At 59.0% G+C, this 17,201-nt stretch overlaps 1 protein-coding gene across 2 annotated transcripts in view; it reads right to left on the bottom strand.

Moving 5' to 3' along the window:
• Positions 1–683: 683 nt before the first annotated feature.
• MAP3K14 (mitogen-activated protein kinase kinase kinase 14) overlaps positions 684–17,201 on the bottom strand; it is a 38,117-nt gene continuing 21,599 nt past the window's right edge. The window contains exons 1-15 of one of the 2 annotated variants that reach the window (XM_037067103.1): positions 15,949–16,018; positions 14,752–14,864; positions 14,306–14,516; positions 13,598–14,215; positions 12,507–12,644; positions 8,181–8,310; positions 7,822–7,953; positions 7,257–7,361; positions 5,822–5,985; positions 5,187–5,337; positions 4,410–4,784; positions 4,107–4,213; positions 3,524–3,668; positions 2,584–2,684; positions 684–2,227 (exon numbers count right to left, since the gene is read on the bottom strand). In XM_037067103.1, coding sequence (XP_036922998.1) covers positions 2,063–2,227; positions 2,584–2,684; positions 3,524–3,668; positions 4,107–4,213; positions 4,410–4,784; positions 5,187–5,337; positions 5,822–5,985; positions 7,257–7,361; positions 7,822–7,953; positions 8,181–8,310; positions 12,507–12,644; positions 13,598–14,215; positions 14,306–14,458 — 2,484 coding nt within the window. In that variant the 5' untranslated portion in view covers positions 14,459–14,516; positions 14,752–14,864; positions 15,949–16,018 and the 3' untranslated portion in view covers positions 684–2,062. Of the gene's footprint in view, positions 2,228–2,583; positions 2,685–3,523; positions 3,669–4,106; positions 4,214–4,409; positions 4,785–5,186; positions 5,338–5,821; positions 5,986–7,256; positions 7,362–7,821; positions 7,954–8,180; positions 8,311–12,506; positions 12,645–13,597; positions 14,216–14,305; positions 14,517–14,751; positions 14,865–15,948; positions 16,019–17,201 lie in introns of those variants that run through there. The other variant, XM_037067094.1, reaches the window with a different exon arrangement.

The raw sequence follows: 17,201 nt of genomic DNA, 5'->3' as shown, positions 1-17,201 counted from the left end.
GGCACACTGGCAGGAGGCCGCTGCCCTTTCTGTGTACCCAGGACCCCTCGGAGAACCCTGTGAACCTGCAGCCTTTACCCCAAGGTGTGCATGCAGGTCCCTGCCCCGCCCCCTCCACTTGTGTACAGCTTCAGGGGCTGTGCAGCCAGATGAGACAGGCACCCCCTCCTCAGGCCTGTGTCTGGTGACCAAGGTACCCACTCTGAGAAGCCATTTCTGACCGAATGCAGGCATTCAGGACGTGGCTGGAAGGGCTGGGAGTCCAGCTGCACTCTCAGGTTAGTCTCCTGGAGGCCTGGTCTCAGGGACGAGGTGGTGGGTAGGGCAGGCCCTTTCTGGGCATGCAGTGGGCCCCACTGTCCAGGCCTGGTCAGTGCCCAGGCCTTCTCTCCATTGTCGTGTTCTCCCCTCCGCCTGGCAGTGTTGGGCAGGGACGTCCCTGCTGCTGCCAGGTGGGGCATCTCGCCCAACTGGTCTGAGTGGGTAGCTCAGAGGTGGGACTGGGTGCACCCACTGGGAGTGGTGGGAAAAGCAGCCCCAATCGAGGGTTGAAAACTGCCAGTGCCCCGGACGAGGGGCAGGTTTGACAGGGTCCCACCGTGAAGGCTGAGGGAAACAGCTGTGGGGATGGGAGTCTCAGCCGGCAGGCAGACGAGAGTGGAGATAGCCGAGGCTCAGATTCGTGTTGTTACCCGAACTTTATTGCTTCCAGAGGTCTCTGCAGCCCAACCCAAAAGTGGCAGGGCTGCAGTCCTTCCCGTGCTGGGGGCTGGGGCCTCTCCCTGGGGAGCAGTGTGGCTCCTCGGAGACAGCTGGACAGAAGGCACCTTGGCAAGTCACGGGGACAAGCTCTTCCCAAGGAGGAAACTCGCAGGCCCCTCAACCCCCAACGATTCACAGTTGATTAATGCTACATGAGTCTCAATCAGCTTCCCCCTTCCCCAAATAAAAGACTAGCCTGGGGCAATGGAGAGGAATAGAGTCAGGGGGCTTCCTCTTAAAGAGATTTGGATGTTTGGAAGGGTAACATGTGTGGTGACATACACCTCATCTCCTAGTCTGCCTGTGCTCACGCAGAACCACAGACCTGCCCTTCAGGAGGGCAGCCAAGAAAGTGCTTTGAGGTCATCAGAGTGCAAAGTGCAGCTGGCAGTGCCCCGTGACCAGGGGCAGGGAGGGTCAGTGAGGGCCTGATGCCCGAACTGTGGCTTAGGGAGCTGGTATGCAAGACGTGGAAGACTGTGGCTTGGGTCTAGCAGCGCCCACACCTGCTGCTCTCTCCCCCGTGGGTCTGCCCTGTCCGTAGACACCTCCGGGGGTGGGGTGTCTCATGCCACTCGCTCCTCACTTTCACAGATGAGGGGACTGAGTGCAGCAAGTCAGGGGCATGTCCTTGGGGACTGAGAACTGTATCACTTAAACACCTGCTTGGTCCCTTGCTGTTGCTGAGTCCAGCACAGGACCTGTGTCGCAACGCCATGGAAAGTGTGGCGTACGCTCCCAGGGAGACGTCCCAGGTCAGGCGTTCCCACTTCCCTCACTGTCTGACAGTTCCTGGGTCTAAAAGGGGTGGATGGAAAGGCAAGGCCAGGCAAGGGGGTCAGAGGGCCCCGTTTGCCCAAGGGTAGGCATAACTGCTGCCTGGCCCTGTTCCAACCCCGACACGCTCACATCTGCCTGGGGATCTAGGGGCTCGCCGGGCCCTCCCTGACCCAAGCTGGAACCTGCTCTTCCCTGACTGCTGGTAAGTGATCACTGACACAAAGGGGTCAGGCCAGGCTCTTTGGACCAGGGCGGAGAAGACCCTCTCTGTTCCCTGTGGGAAGAGGCCTCCTGCCTTCCTCCTCCTCCTCTTCCTGCTCACATGGGCACAGGGTGTTCTCCTGGCGGGTCAGGCAGGACACAGGTGGGGAATCCCAGGAGGTGTTTTGCTGGTGTCCACTTTGGCCCTGGTCCCACCGCTGAGGTCCCTGGGAGCAGCCCGAGCCTGCTTCTTGGCAGCCGCACTGGGCACTGAGGACGGCTGCTGCTGACTGAGTGGAGCCGGTGGCACAGGACTGGGTTAGGGTCTGTTCTCCAGCTGTCCGTGCTTGACCCTCCAGCTCCAGGCGAGGCTGCTGTCTGGGGCCAGGGTGCACTGCAGGTCGATGCCTGAATCCGGCACCTCCATGTCATAGCGCACAGGCTGCCCATCCTTGGTCACCAAGCTGAAGGCTGCAGCTGGAATCTGGGGCAGAGCAAAGCAGTGGGCCTGAGATGGTGGCCTGGAGCCCACTGGAAGTACAAAGAAGCCACCTGGAAGTACAAAGCTGCTGGCCTTGCCCAGCGCCCAGCACTGGGAGATGCCTCCCTCCAGCCAAGCAGGCAGCCCTGAGGGAACTCTCTGCCTTTCACCTGGTCCAAGTGGGGGTCCTGAATACCCCTCAGTTACCAAGGCCAGTTTTGCACTGAGTCCCAGGGGGACATCCAAGGCCAACTAGTGTCTATGGGGCCATTTCTACTTCAGAAACTTTCCTCTAGGAGGGCTGGGCCAGGTGCCCTGGCTTCTGGGACTCTGCCCCCAACCATGCACCTGCCCCTTACCTGGCTGCTGATGCCAGTTGCGATGTCTCCCACCTTGACCCGGTGGAACTCCCGGATGTGCAGGTGCTCCCCATTGAGAGACTGTATTTGGACTTTGACACCTACAAGGCCAGCAAAGTGATGGTCAGAAAAGCGGCCGCTGGCTCTCCAGGGAGCCCCAAGCAGAGAGACGCAGGCTGGTGGCGCTGAGGCCGCACAGATGCTGCTCGGTCGGCAGCGGCCCTGAGGTAACACGCCCTCGAGCTCTTCCCGGCCACTTCCCGTCTACACCAGAATGTGGCCTGCACCAGCAGAGTGCTAAGGTTAGCTTCTATGGGGAAGTAGCACCCTAGGGGTCACACACAGCAGAAGGGAACTGGAGACAAAGATTCTTAAATTAGACTGCAGGCAACTTAGAGTGTGATGTTCCCTGAGCTGGAGCAGCCGCTGGCCTGCTGGCGTGGCCGGAGGCCATGAGTCACGCTGGCCCTGGGGAGAGCTGTGGAACTGTGAGCTGACGAAACCCTTGTTCTCTCGAAATAACAACAGAACTTGCACAACCAAGCTTGAAAACTAACTTCTACGTATGTTCTTTCTCCACTTCTGACTTCAAATCCCAGAGAAGGATCCCAGCAAACTTGCAGCTGCCTTCCTGATTTAAATGCTTGTCCCTTTGGAAGACGCTCATTGCTCAGCTTCTTGACTGTCGGCCAAGACTTGACTCCTGACCTTGGACACCATCGGCAGCCCTTGGGGGGCCACAGTCCCTCCGCCCCACCAGGAAAGGCCCATCAGGCCCTTTGCTCTAAATGACTCCACGGCCAGGTTCTTCAAGTTCTGGCTGCCAGATGCCTCCCCTCCCTTCCCCATGTGCCGGAGGAAGGGAGATGGAAACTCCCCGGGCTCCCAGTCCCAGGCGGATGAGATGTGGGGGTGCTGAGCAGGTGGGGGCGGGCCGTACCATTGAAATAGCTGGGGGTGTCGGTGGGCCGGCCCCGGGCCAGCACGGCGTCCCAGCTGGAGCTGCGGGCCTCGGCCTGGCTGCTCCACGAGTGCACGCCGGAGCTCAGGGTGTCCCGAGAGTCCTGAGAGGCCTTCGACGGGTTCTGGAAGGACAAGGTGGCCAGACTCAGGCCCCGTGCTCCAGCCTTGATCTGCTCTGGGGCAAAGGGGCCCCGGGCCCTCCCCTGCGGGGAGGGGCTGCTCTTGTCCTAGGCTGGTGCAGGGCTCTGCTGGGTACTTTTGGGGCTAAGCAGGGAGCTGAGGTTCTGAGGTGCCCCCAGAACCGGAAGAGGGTGAGCAGTGGTTCTATGGGGACCGAGACCCAAGTGTCCTTCCCCACCACCCCCAGTAGCCACGCCATTCCTTCATTCCTAGGTGTGCTGGAGATGGACTGTCTCCATCTGTGAGAAACCCAAACTCCTTGCCCCAGTGAGGACCCCTCCCCTCCCTGTCTCTGCCCACTACTTGCACACGGCCCTCTCACCAGCTGGACACGAAGCCACCCGCTCTGTGCCCCGGCGCCTGGTCCACGGCTGACTCACCTTTTCACTGTCATCTGACAGGGAGAGGCTGTCGACACTGAGGCACGAGAGAATCTGCTCCTGTTCCTCCAGAGAGAATGGCTGGGACAGGCTATTCAGAAACAATTCTGCAGAAAAAAGCAGAAGATGCCCTGAAACACCGGGAGGGTCCAGCTGTGTTGCAGGGCTCTTCCCGCACAGGCCGTAGGCGCTGATTTACGGGGAAGGGGCCAGAAGAGAACACACGCTGGCTGGAAGGAGGAGGAAGCCCAGGCCGTGGCGGGGCCCAGAGACCCAGGGACCCAGAGGCCGCAGTGCCCGAACCTATTTCCAGCTGCTGCAGCTCCTGCTCCGGGAAGGTGACCCTCCGTTCCAGCGAGCTGGGGTTTCTGGCGGGGGCTGGCTCCAGGGAGGAGAGAGGCAAGGGTTCCCACGTCCCAGACTCCTCCTTGCCCCAGTTCAGGCTTGGACACTTGTTCCGCTCTGGGGGGTCTGGAGGCAGAGGAGGTTGGAGCTTGGGGGCCCCGCCTTTGGTGTCCCCGGCTGGCTGGGGCTCCCAGGCCCCTGGGGGCAGCTCCCTCGGCTGGGCTGGAAGGGCCTGGTGAGAGTGGGCTGGGCCAGGTGGCGGATGGGCGTGGTGTGATGGCATTCGTCTGGGCTCTTTGTAGCCTCCCCTCCAGGGGCTCTTCAGACCCCCCACTGGAAAAGAGAGAGCAGCGTGGTGAGGTGGGCGGGCCGCACAGGCTCGCTCCTGTCCCGCATCCCTCCCCCAACACCTGGTGCCACCAAAACCTCGGGTTCCCCCACTCGGATGGCTGGAGAGTGACAGCTGATCCCTGATGAACCAGAGCCCCTTTCCGTGTGGCCCTGCCCCCCCATCTCTTGGGCACGCGGCCGATGCACAGTAAGACGCGCTCTCATTCGCACAGTACGACGTGCTCTCATTCGCTTCGCCTCCGTCTTGCCCACGAGGCTAAAGCTGGGTAGCTGCCCTGTTCTACACGGGGAAGCGGAGGCTCGGGCAGGTTGACACCTTGACCCTGACCCTGACCCTTGACCCTACAGGCTCGCGGGCTCCTCCAGCCAGCGCGGGGTTCTCACCATGCTGCAGCGCCAGGCTGACGGTCCGCCACAGCTCTACCGCGGACGCGCGGTGGACGGGCTCTTTCCTCAGCCCCTCCTCCAGGGCCCGGGCCGTGAGAGGGGCGCAGGAAGGTGGGATCTCCCTCACGGGCGGAGGCTCGCTGGCAATCTGGGGGTCAAAAGGCAACATGCGAGGCCCGCCTCCCCTCACTTCCCAGCACCCAGCTTTCTCTTCTTGCTTCCCCCTGCTATGCCCACCTTGCTGCGCTGCGGTTGGTCAGGAGGACTGGAGGGGCCGGGGGCGGAGAGAGGGCTGGGACTTTTCCAAGAAGAGGGAGAAAGGGGGTGAGGTGGGACAGGCCAGGCCGGGCAGCAGGACACCCAGGACCTCCAGGCCCAGCCTGTGAGGGGGCGGGCAGAGGTGGCCCAGCGTGGACCCTACAGGAACTCAAGAAGACCCCTCACCTGGGATCTGCCCTTGGACCCTCGGATTTGGGTGACGTGTATTTTAGTCAGGACCCCACATCTGTCACGAGGCTTCTTCCTGCCCCTGCTCCCATCTGCTGCCCCTGAAGGGCCGCTAAAATGCAAGGCCGCCTCCAGCCTGCCGCCTGCCGGCCTTCCCTCCTGGTGTCTCAGGCGCCATCCCTGACCTTGAGGCAGAGCGGCCCCCGGAAGTACTGGGTCCAAGGGTGGCAGCCGTTGAGCATGTGCAGCATCATGCAGCAGCTGCTCCACACGTCCACCTTGGCATCGCAGGGCTTGCCCGTCACCACCTCCGGGGCCAGGTGGGTCTCCGTGCCAGGGATGTAGTCCCCTGTGGGGGCGAGGAAGGAGGAAAGTCCCCAGTGGCCTCTGAGAGGCGAGAGCTTGGACAGTGACCACCCCAGTCCACTCCTGAGACGCCTTGAGTCTGTCTCTGCTCGAGTGCTTTAGACAGAGACAGAGCCGCCGCATCCAACCTGCCGCGGGTGAGCCGAGGCAGGGGTTCTGCGGGGGCTGGTACGAAGGATACATCCTCCACATGTGGACTCTGCCCTTGGGGCCAAACCCTTAAAGCGCTTTTTAAAAAGGAGGAGGGGCCTGGACCTTGAAAGTGAAGTTGCAGAAGACTGATTAACGGGATCATGTTCCTGAAATTTTAGTTAAGTGGAAAAAGGAAATAGAAAACTATGTGTGTAAAAGACGAGGAGATTGATACCAGATGGAAGCAGTATTGTTTTCTGGTGATCTATAGTTTTTATTTTTGCTTGGCTCTACTTTCCGCAACCATAGTAGAAAAGAAGTTATTTTTGTAGTAAGAAAAAAGTTACTATAAAGTGGGGGGGAGGTACCCACGCCCAACTCACACCTTCACAAGGACGTCCCAGCCCTTTCCCATCAAACCACCACCTCCAAAGGGTGGTTGCTCCTTTCGCCAAAGTGAAACCACTTCATGCTACACACGAGAAGCAGGGCACGAGACTGGGTTATAATGGCCTTAACTACAGCCAGAAAACAAAAGACCTGGAAGGAATCACCTGAAATAGTCACGATGATCTCTCTAGGCAAGAGGAATGGCGAGAATTCTTTTTCCCCTTCCCTTCTATTCCACTTAACTCAGTAGTTGCCAAATATCTTACGCTGGATGTGGACTATTTTGATAAATAGAAAAATCTAAGTTAAAAATAGATTTCGGAAGCTACAGAGCCCAGGCCCTTTCTGGTGGCCCCAGAAACGGAGCTCTCAGGGCTGAGGAAGGCTGGGGTCACAGGCTGGGGGTGCAGCTCCCCCAAAAAGGCTGGACAGGAGGAATGGGGCCACAGCAGCCCCTGGGAGAGGACCGGGGACCCGGGGCAAGGCACGCAGCCTCTCCATTCTTCCGTGTGAGGGGAGCACCAGAAATGAGCAGTTGACAGGCATGATGGCATCTAAGCCTAACGACAAAAGCCTTACAGGACAGCCCAGGTGGCTGTGGGCTGAGGTATCTGGTGGACGGAGAGCGCGCTCATCTCTGCTTGCTGCTATGGAAGGTACAGGAGAAGACTCAGGGCTACTGCTCACTAAGGCTACTGGCTATGGTCTTCATGGGGAGAGCTGGGAGCTTACCTGTGAGCAAGGAATTCCCCAGGCCATCAGGTCGAAGGCACACAGCATGGCCAAAGTCACAGAGGGCTGCTCGGCTCCCGTCGTTGGACAGGAGCACGTTGTCAGCTGCCAGGCCGCCCCACGGGAGAGGAGGCACAGGTGAGTCACGGCGGCCCTGGCCCACCCTGGGCTCCCAGTGAGGCAGTTTTCTGGCTGACCCTACACGGCAGCTGCTGCTTCTGATTAGTTCCATTAGTCATGGAAGAGGCGGGGAGGGTATCAGCTCAGGCTCGAGGCCGGTAGCAGGCAGGGGTTCCGAAAGTCACAGCACAGGAGCAGAGTTTACTCCTGGGGGACGCTGCCCCCCACGCCCGGGGCCACCGGTGGGTAGGAGCTCAGCCTGCAGTTCCCTGTGGGCACCACCACGGGGGGCAACTGCAGTGCCAGGCTGAGGGCTAGGAGAACGCTTCCCACTGGCACACCCCTCTCAGCCCACCACTGGAGACAGCCAGCGAGGCCCAGTAGATCGGGCAGGAAGTCACGCAGGATGGGAGCGGAAGCAGCCCGCTGGGGAACAAGGCCTCACCTTTCACGTCGCCATGCAGAACCCTGCGGGTGTGGAGGTACTCCAGCCCCTCCAGGGCCTGGCCCAGGTAGTAGAGGGCGCGGTCCTCCGGCAGACAGCCCTGCTGCTTTATGAGCTGGCCCAGTGAGCCACCTAGGAGACCAATGGCCAGGCTTTACATGGGGCTCTTCCAGGCCTCCAAGCCAAGGGCAAGGGCCCTGCAAGGGCAGGTGGTGGAGAAGCAGGCCTTTCCTGCCAATGTCACAGGGTCAAGAGGTTAAAAATGGACCGACTGGGGACCAAGGTCAACCTGGGCAAGACTCGGGGAAACCCTTGGCTCTGAATTTTGAGGGGGAAGGCGGGGGACCCTAGCTCCTTACCTTCCAGCAGTTCCATGAAGATGTTGACCCAAGGCCCCTCCTTCACCGCCCCATACAAAGGGACGATTCTGGGCGAAGCCAGTCCTGCACATGACGTCAGCTCCTCGGCCCGAAACACATCAACGCGCACCTGGAGGGGCCCAGAGGCGGCTGTGAGTCAGGGTGAGGGGCCAGGGCTGGCTCCCTGCGCAGACACTGCTGGCGCTCCAGCAAGGGTTCTGAGGCCTGGCGGGGCCCTGGTGGGCCCACAGGACCCTCAGAGGCCAAACCGTGCCAAACTGGGGACAGGGGCAACTCCCAGGACTTGATTCAAGTTCTGTAGGGCTGACGTGTACGAAACCACAAAACCCTGCAATCCTTATCTAGGCTCCTGGCTTGCTGCCCACCCTCAAATCTGCCAAGCACAGAATTTTCTTCCCCCAACACGAATGTCTGGGCACTTCTAGGACACGGGGCATCTCGTTCATCAACATGCACAGCGATTCGTCAGGTGCTGGGTTTCTGACTTGTCCGTGGCCGGGGCTGATGCTGCCGAGATCCCGGCTCTGCCAATGCCTCGGAATCCCCAGTGCTCTTCTCCTCTGATGGTCTCTTTCCTTTGAGCACTAAAACGTCCATGCAGACGGTGTGGTGCTGTTCACTCTGTTCGCAGCGGTTTCCCCAGCATCTGGGCACAGGACAGGCTGCTAGGGAGGGGTCAGGCCACGGACCCTCCCGCTGTGGAACGGCAGGCCTGAGAATACCCACTCCTTTTTGCGGTGACCAGTATGGAATGGCAGGAAGACAGACCCTGGATACCGACATCCTGGGCAGACACCCTGGTGGAGCCGCTTCTGAACGTAGACGAATTAATTCTCCTGGGCTATGTGTTTCCATAAGTGAAAGGTGGGCACAGTGGCATCTGCTCCTGGGCAGAGTGGATCTGACGGGGTGATAACCAGCAGCGGGCCTGGCAACCAGCGGGTGCTCAGGAAACGCTAGCTTCCCACCTCCTCCCTCCAACTCAAGTGAGAGCAGCTTATTAAAGGCTTAGACTTCCTGAATGGACTCGTTCTTCCTGGCTGCCCGTGGGGGGCAGGGGTGTCTCAGGTTCGCCTTAAGAGATGCCACCAGGGGGCGCCAGTGGCAGCAAAACCAGCCTGGAAGAAATTAGTCAAGATCTGGCAGTTTTCTTTGGAGACTTTGCTGACTTGGCAAACAGGAGCTCTGCGATGTGGGGTTTGGGGACTTTTGCCTATCAGTGGAAAATGTCTCTCTTCTGGTTACGTAACGAATATCTGGTTTTGTTAATCAATTCGCGTGAACTTTGACTCTTTGTCAGTGTTTCCAGCTCTGAACCTGAGTTGGAACTAAGTTACCAACGGGACTTGTATTAACAAATGTCCGTAACCTTAACTGCTCCCAAACTGTTAGCCGGAGCACCTCGGGGCATCACGGAGAACTCAGTCGGGTGCGCAAAACATCAAGTGCTTTGGAAATCTGTGCCGGCTCAGGGAGAGGGAGCGGCGGGCTGGGGGGCGGGGAACATGGGGCTGTGCAGCCCAGGCAAGCTGCCAGCCCCTCTGGCCCGCTCCTCTCTCTGGTCTTCAGTGTCCTCCTCTGGAGAGTGAGGGGCTGGCCTGTGATAAGGGTGTTAACGAGAACTAACATGGAATGCACACTTAGCACCTGCCAGATCGTTGCTTATCTACATCTCACAATAGCCGTGAGGTGACACTGTGTCCACAGAGCAGGCGCTTGGGAGCCACTGGCTGCACTTGGCCAAGGCCACACTGCCCGTGGTCTGCGGCGGAGTCGAAAGGAGACCCCAGAACTCCGTGCCAGAGCCGGATGTTCTCAAGTGAACAGGCCTTCATCCTCCTCCAGCCACAGACGCCTCTGAAAATCTGGTAAGTGACACGAGCCCTCTCCCGTCAGAACAATGTATGCATCCACACGTGCCATACACAGACACACACGTGTGCACACGCACACACGTCAGAAGGAAGTTCCAGGGGTTCGTGGGTCCTGTGAATCCATCCACTGATGGGGCTGAGTACTTTCATGTCGCTTGTTAAAAAGCGTTGAGTGCAATGCACACGCGCCAGGAAGGAAGTCTGTCCACCACATACTTTCACACGAGCAAAGCACGGCACACAGTGACCTCTGGGTACAATCTCATTATAAGAAAGGTCACACCTGCACGTTTATAACTAATCTAAAACAGATTTAGATTTGGGCATAAAAATCTAAAAAGATTTAGGTCAAAGAATGGGACCGGGAACGAAGACTTCTGGTTTTTTGGGTATCGTTCGAATTCTTTTATATAGTGAGCCTGTATTTATTTGCAATTACAAGACCAAACCAAACCTTAAACCCTACATTAAACCCTGGACTCGTGAACAATCAGTGTCCGACCTGGGGCCATGGGTGCTCTGGAAGGAGGACCAAGGAAGGGTGGTCCTCGCCATGTGCTGGATCGTCCCCAGGGAGGGACGGAGGGTGCACAGGCTTGCTCTGACCCTATGTGTAGCCTGACCTCTGACCCCTGCCTGCCCATCCCCCATCCGCCCACCCCACCCCCTCAGCAGGAAACTGTTTCTCAGGTCTTCACTACTGCCTGCCCTACCCCCTCCCCAGAGAGAAAGGAAAGGAGTGGCTGTCGCCCAGCCTAGGGCAGCTGTGTGACCTGCCCACAAGCCACGCCCACGGAGACCCTGGGCAGCAGGAGAGGTCTGGAGTGGATGCTCTGGTGGGAAGCGCTGAGCTGACTGGTGGGAAGTCAGGGTAGTGCTCAGAGCTTGCCTCGCTGCCCCAGGGAGGTGGGAAATGGAGTGTTTGTCCTCTGCCACTATGTCAGGGCTGTTTACCCTGTTGCCTGGGACTCTGAGAACTTTAGCAGGCGAACAGCTGAGAAGCCGGGTGACTAAGCTGCCCAGCACTGGCCATTCATCTCCAGGGCACCTCACACCCTCCGCTCTCCTTCCACCGCCTCCCCAGAGGGACAGCTGAGCCTTCTCCGGTGGCCTGGGGAGGGAGCTGCAGCTGAGGAGGTCGGCACGTGGCCCTGGCATCCCAGTGGAAGACGACCCGTGCTGGCAAGAACTCCGCACACGTTTCGGTCAGTGGGGGCCAACGAGGGTGAAGCTGGGTTATTCGACACGGTGTGTCTGAAGTTTGGGGTAATCCCTACGGAGAGTCCCCACTCTCCTATCACTGGAGGCTCATACCCGGGAACTCTTAACATCCTGGCCCATATGTGAGCTGGGAAGCTGGGCTTAGTACCATCCCAATTTGTGCTTCACCCCTTAAAGCCACAGGGACCCCAACAGCGGCAGAGTTGACGTCCACTCTGCCCAGGGCCTGGTCTGGCTGCGTGGTGCCTTTCCACCTGGGGGTCAGAAGATCCTTGACAAAAGCTGCTGGAAAGCAAGGTCCTTCTCTGGGCTAGCTCATTTCCCCTTGCCCATGGGCCCAGGAAATGGCTCACAAAGAGGTTTCTGATGTCTGGCTTCGGGCCAGGGCCAGTGGCTCCCAGGCAGGGTGAGCCCAGAGTCAGAGGGAGGGGAGAAGGTGGCAGATGGGGAGCAGGGCCAGCACCTCCCTGGTCTGTGACTGGACAGGAGAGGCCTCAGCTCCAGGCCGGCTGTGTGGCTTCGGGCAGAAGGCACATGACTCTCTCTGGTCCCCAATTCTAATACCAGGGAGATGAGGGAGTGGAGAGGCGACTCATGCCTCTGTCTCCAACCGAATTCCTGGGACCCCAGGTCCTGCTCCCTACCTTCCCTGAGAAGTGGTTCAAAGGTGGACTCTGGTCAGACCAGCCAGGGCCTCTCGCTACGTCTTACTTCCTCATGCCGTCCGTCTCCTAGAACCTATCGTACCTGGGCGACAGGAGGCAGAGCCCGACCTTGAACCAGACTGGACTTCCCACACACACATGGCCTCCTCCGGGAGGCCCGTTAGGAGGAGGCTCCTGCTCTTGCGACTGACTCCTGGTCCAGGCGTGGGGTGACCCCACTATGTGGTGGCCCCACTCTGTGGCTAGGGCTTTCGGCCCTACGTGAATGATCCACCCACCTTCTGGGTTTACTTGCCCCGGCTTAGTCTCAGGCGTGCCCAGGCTGCACACACTCTCCGGTTCCCTCTCATGGACACACAAACCAAGCGCAGCTCCTGGGCTGGGACGTCTGACTGAAGCGGACCCAGGGGCTGCTGCGACAGCCAGGCTCCATTAGCAAGTCAGAGTCCGGGATCCCCGGGACTCCATGAAGGAAAGCAGGGGAGCACAGCAGGCCACCTGGCTCGCCCTGCGGACCTGGAGCTCTGGCACTCTTTCTGGCATACCTTCTTGACGGCGCACTGGAAGCCGGTCTGCTTGTCCTCCATCCTGTGCACCTCTCCGAAGGAGCCTCTGCCCAGGCAGGGCTGGCGCGTGGCCCAGTGCACCTCCTCCCGGTACTCGTAATCCACCGGCTTCAGTTTCTGAAGTTGGCAGGAGAGAGGCCAGTCTCAGTGGCCAGGGCCACAGAGGGATGCAGAGTCACAGTGGGCAAGGCTCTGCGGTGGGTGGTCCTCGCCAGGCCGCTGGGCTGAGCCCTCACCGCCAAAGACACCACCGAGCAGGGGGCTGGGAGGGCAGGACCCAGGAGGGGGTTATGGGAATAGGTGAAGGCAAAGGAGGGCCCCCTGTGCTGCCCGAGGCTGACTGGTCCTCGTGATGAAAAGCCTCCCAGACTTGTGGGTGTGGGGCAGAAGTAGAATTGGCAACAACTTGACAAGGAAAAAATACACCTCAGTAACTAAAGGGAAGAAGAAAGGGAGGGGGTGGCGCTGAGGGACAGTGTCTATGATGGATGGAATAAAGCTCGGAAGTGTAAGTGTGGGAAAGCCATTTAAAGTTCCAAACTTTTTAACTAGAATAAGAGAGAGAGAGAACCAGAGGAGGAGAACTAGAGAAAAAGGGGGAAAGAAGTAAGTAGTAAAGAGGGGTACAATCCCCCCATTTCTTATTGGGGTCACTGGGAAAATTCTGAGGTTGGTATTTCCTTGTTCCTGTTTCTCAGAGTGTGTGTTATTTGTGTAACACACACACACACACACACACACATTTTGGCAATAATGAAGGAACCAAACAACTGAAAAATGAAGTAGCTAAAAAGACAGAAAAGTGAGCCTGCAGGTTGAGTGGGGGATTCCTGCTTGTCATCAATGACGAGTCATTTGCTATGATTTCATTTTTAACCACATGCATGAGTGATTTTGATAAAGAGAAGACTCATCCCCCTAAAGGGTGTGAACTTGACAGTGGGTCTGGCAGGTTTCCAGCGATGCCCCTTCTCCCATAGCAACCCCTCGATGCCCGATTCCCACCTGCTGCCCTTGAGCCAGGACTTGGTGGTGGTGGTACATGTGTGTGTGTTTGGGGGATTGTTTACCTCAGTGAGTAGGACCCCCTCGCTGTCTTCAGGTTTGGGGCTGGGCTCCGGGGGCCTGGAGCCCTGTGCCGTCCAGGTCTTGGCCAGGCTGGCCAGGCTGTGGGGCTGCCCGGAGCTCACACTGCCTTGTAGGGCATGCACCAGGTACTCCTCCACAGAAAACTTCTCGTGAGTGCCGCGAGGCGGGCAGCTGGGCTCCAGGGGTGGGCCAGGCAGGGGCCTCTGACTGTCTATGTAGGCCAGTTTGCCCAGGGGTGGGCCAGGCAGGGGCTGGTGGCTCTCCACACCAGCCAGCTTGCTCAGGAAGAAGGACTCTAGGCGGTGAGGTTTCCAGGGCTGGAGAGGGTGGAACGGGAAGGGGTGGGGAAGCCTGCTATAGGGAAAGCGCTGAGAGGGCTGGGGCAGGGGGCCCAAGTCCTGGGGGTGGTGGAGTTTCCACACGTGGCTTAGACATTGCAAGGGGCTGATCAGCTTGTGGAGTTCCGATCGAGGCAGCGCTGGACGCAGTCCCTCCCCAAGTTTCTTAAAACAGAGTTGGCCAAGGCTTGGCTCCTTCAGAGGCTTGGTGAACGGGGGGGCATTTCTAATATATGGGGTGCCAAGAGGGGACTCATCTTCCTGCAGGGAAAACACAGGCATTAGAACACAGGGCCCAGGCACAGGCGCTGTCTCCAAGGCCCCAGGCCCGGGGATGATGGCGGGTCTCACCTGCACAGGGACTGTGCAGCTTTCCTGCTCGGGCGTTCTGGGAAGGGGTCTGGCCAAGGCCACTCCTGCCGGAGCCAGGGGCTTTGAGCTCTTCTTCTTGCGTTTCTTCCGGGCTTTGCTGCGACGCTTCCCTTTCCAACACACACGAGCCATTTTGCCCTCGGTTGCGTGGGCCACATTGTTGGGGATCTGATCAAGGCTCTCAGACTGGCTGTCAAAGAGGCAACAAGACAAGCATTTTGAGAGCGAGGAGGTGGGAAGACACAACCGCTTAGATAACTGTGGTTAGAGTCGTAGACAAATCCCAGCCTACTTGGTACCAGTGGAAACATGGGAACATCCCTAACATCCCAGGAACCTCAGTTTTCTCATCTATGAAATGGGCGCAGTATTTTCTGCCATGTAGGTGGAGAGGTTTAAAGAAATAGCTCATTTTAAAAGCCTACCTCAGTGCCTGGGCCCAAAGGGGAGCTTCCAGTGAGCAATATTACGGTTGTGACAGCGTGCACGCTGCTCTTCCAGACACGCCCCTATTCCTGCTCTCCAAGCTGGGCTGCCCCTGGTGGTCCCAGAAGGTGGCATGTGACTCCGAGGGTCCCACTCCAAGGTGGGCATTCTTAGCTCTGACTGACCAGAGTTTGTTTCCGTCACCTTCAGAAGAAGGGACAGTTGAGGGTGGTCACCTCTGGTACCTGGTGGCCACAGGAATGTGAGGAGCCACAGAGACAAAGACATCGTGCCCGAGTGACTGGGGACTGGAGGTGCCTGGCCTGCTCTGGCGGCCCGAGGCTCCCCGCCGCCTTGGATGTCACTCGGCTCTCACCCCTGCCCGGTCAGACCATGGCCTTGCGTGCCCTGTCATGGCCCCAGTCCTGGGGGGCTGCTAGAGGCCTACAGAAGTCTCTGGGGCAGCTGAAAGAAGCGGGTCCATGGGAGACCCCCGGCCTGTGGCAAAAGGCACCTGGGGCAGTGGGAGGAACCTGACCAAACGCTGAGTTTTGGGTCCGCGGGTGGCAGCCCACCTTACAACTTTTTTTTTATCACTAGCAGTTTCCAAATTCCAATGAAAAAACAGTCTGACTCGCAGCAGAAGAGGACGTTACTTCCAGGTTCAACTTTCAGTCGCCAAAGTCATCTTTGGGGACGGGGAGCCTGGGAACAGGCTGAGCCTCGCTTTGGCCTCCTTTCCACTGGGCCACGGAGCTGGGAGTCTGTCTGTCCCGCCTGTTCTCAAACGTGCACCCCTCCCGGGGCGTGTCTCGCAGGAGAAAAGACACAGTAGGGCCTCTCCCACAGCTGGAGGGGCCCCTCTGGGCCTGTGCTCAGGGTCACACACCAGCGAAAAAGTGCCTCGTGCTCCCAGCACCCTCCCTAATGATGGGAAACGAGGCGGAGCAGCGAGGACTCTGAGGAGAACAAAAATAAAACGTCCAGCTGATGTGGCCCAGAGGCAGTCATCCGCACACTGTGAAAACCTGGGCGGTTCCAGCTGCTCCACAGGTGCTGAGGGTGGGGGCTGGGGCCGGGGCCAGGGCCGGGGCCCGGGCGGGAGCTGCCGGGCGAGCCGCCAAGGGCGGGAGGATGCCTTGGGCGGGAGGACGCCGGCTCCGGTCTCGGTGTCCCCTGCAAGCTCACCTCCTTACCTGTACTGTTTCGACCCAGCGATGAAAATCCGTTCGGAAAAGGTGGGGCTGAACTCTTGGCTGTTCTCACCTTTGGGGTAAAGAAGAAGGCGTTGGACAGGCAGGAGGGAGAAGAGAAGGAGCAGGAATTCAGCACTTAGGAGAGGCGATTGGCAGACACCTGCTGGGCCACCCTCCCCCTGCTCTGCGGGCCACCTCCCTGTGTGGTGGCCCACCTCCTCACCCATGCCAGCCCCTCTGTCCGGCTGCCTCACCCGACCCTCCCAGTCTGAGGGTCACAAGCACAGGGCACACCTACAGTGTGGGGTCGCAGGGTGCCTACCTCACTTCCTTCACTGTGAAGCTTCAGTGAGATGGTTCCTACGAAACCCTCAACACAGTGCTCAGCACATGCAACAGCTCAAAAAATATAAGCTATTATTTATATATTTACATATATGTGCATATGTGTGTCTATGGGAGTCTTAGTATAGTCTGTCGCTCGCTCCACTTCAGTTTTTATTCTTCTCAAAAACCAGGCAGAAGGCAGTGGAAGACAAGAAGGGTGTATGCGGGCAAATGCCAGTGCAAGCTGCCTGTCTTCGCCCCAAGAAACCTAGTGGGCTGGGGAGGAGGGAGACTCCTGGCCCCTGCAGCCCTCCCGGGGGCCTCTCAGGCTCTGGGGGCAGCCCCCATTTCGAGTCCTTCTGAGGTACAGTGAGCTGAGTGGACACAGGAAGGACCAGGCCAGGCCCCCCCCACCTCGCTGCAGCCTGCCACCCATCGGCCTGCCCAGCAGGCCCAGAGCAGGTGTTCATTCTTTGGGGTGGGGCCGCCAGGAGGTGGAAGAGAATCAAGCCCCACAGGGGCTTTCCAGGAGACCTGGCCTTTCCTGTCGGGGCCTCTTCGGAGATGCTCAGGCTGCCTGAGGCCATGGTAGGAGGCTAGGAGCCTGATCGATGATCCGGCAGTGAGTCCCTGGGACCTGTGAAGCCCCCTACTTCCTCCGCCCAGCGCTCTTCCCTGCTCTGGTCACCGTGGGCAAAAGCCCCCATAGGCCACTTCTCCCTTCTTCGGTCTCACTCCCCAGTGCCATTATAGCTCCCACCCTACACTCGTTCTTGGCTTAACCCCCAGCTGCATCCCGTGAGAATCACACAGAGTGGCCACTCTGATCTCCCTCTTTCGTTGGGGCCCCCAAACCTCACCTGTGCCATCCACCCTTGCACAAAGACTGCAGGACCCCTCCTGCCCTCTCCACCAACCCCACCCCA

The sequence above is a fragment of the Sturnira hondurensis genome, unplaced genomic scaffold (genome assembly GCF_014824575.4).
Source record: "Sturnira hondurensis isolate 20B ecotype Veracruz unplaced genomic scaffold, ASM1482457v3 Scaffold0001221, whole genome shotgun sequence".
NCBI lineage: Eukaryota > Metazoa > Chordata > Mammalia > Chiroptera > Phyllostomidae > Sturnira > Sturnira hondurensis.
This window is presented reverse-complemented; position numbering and strand designations above follow the sequence as displayed.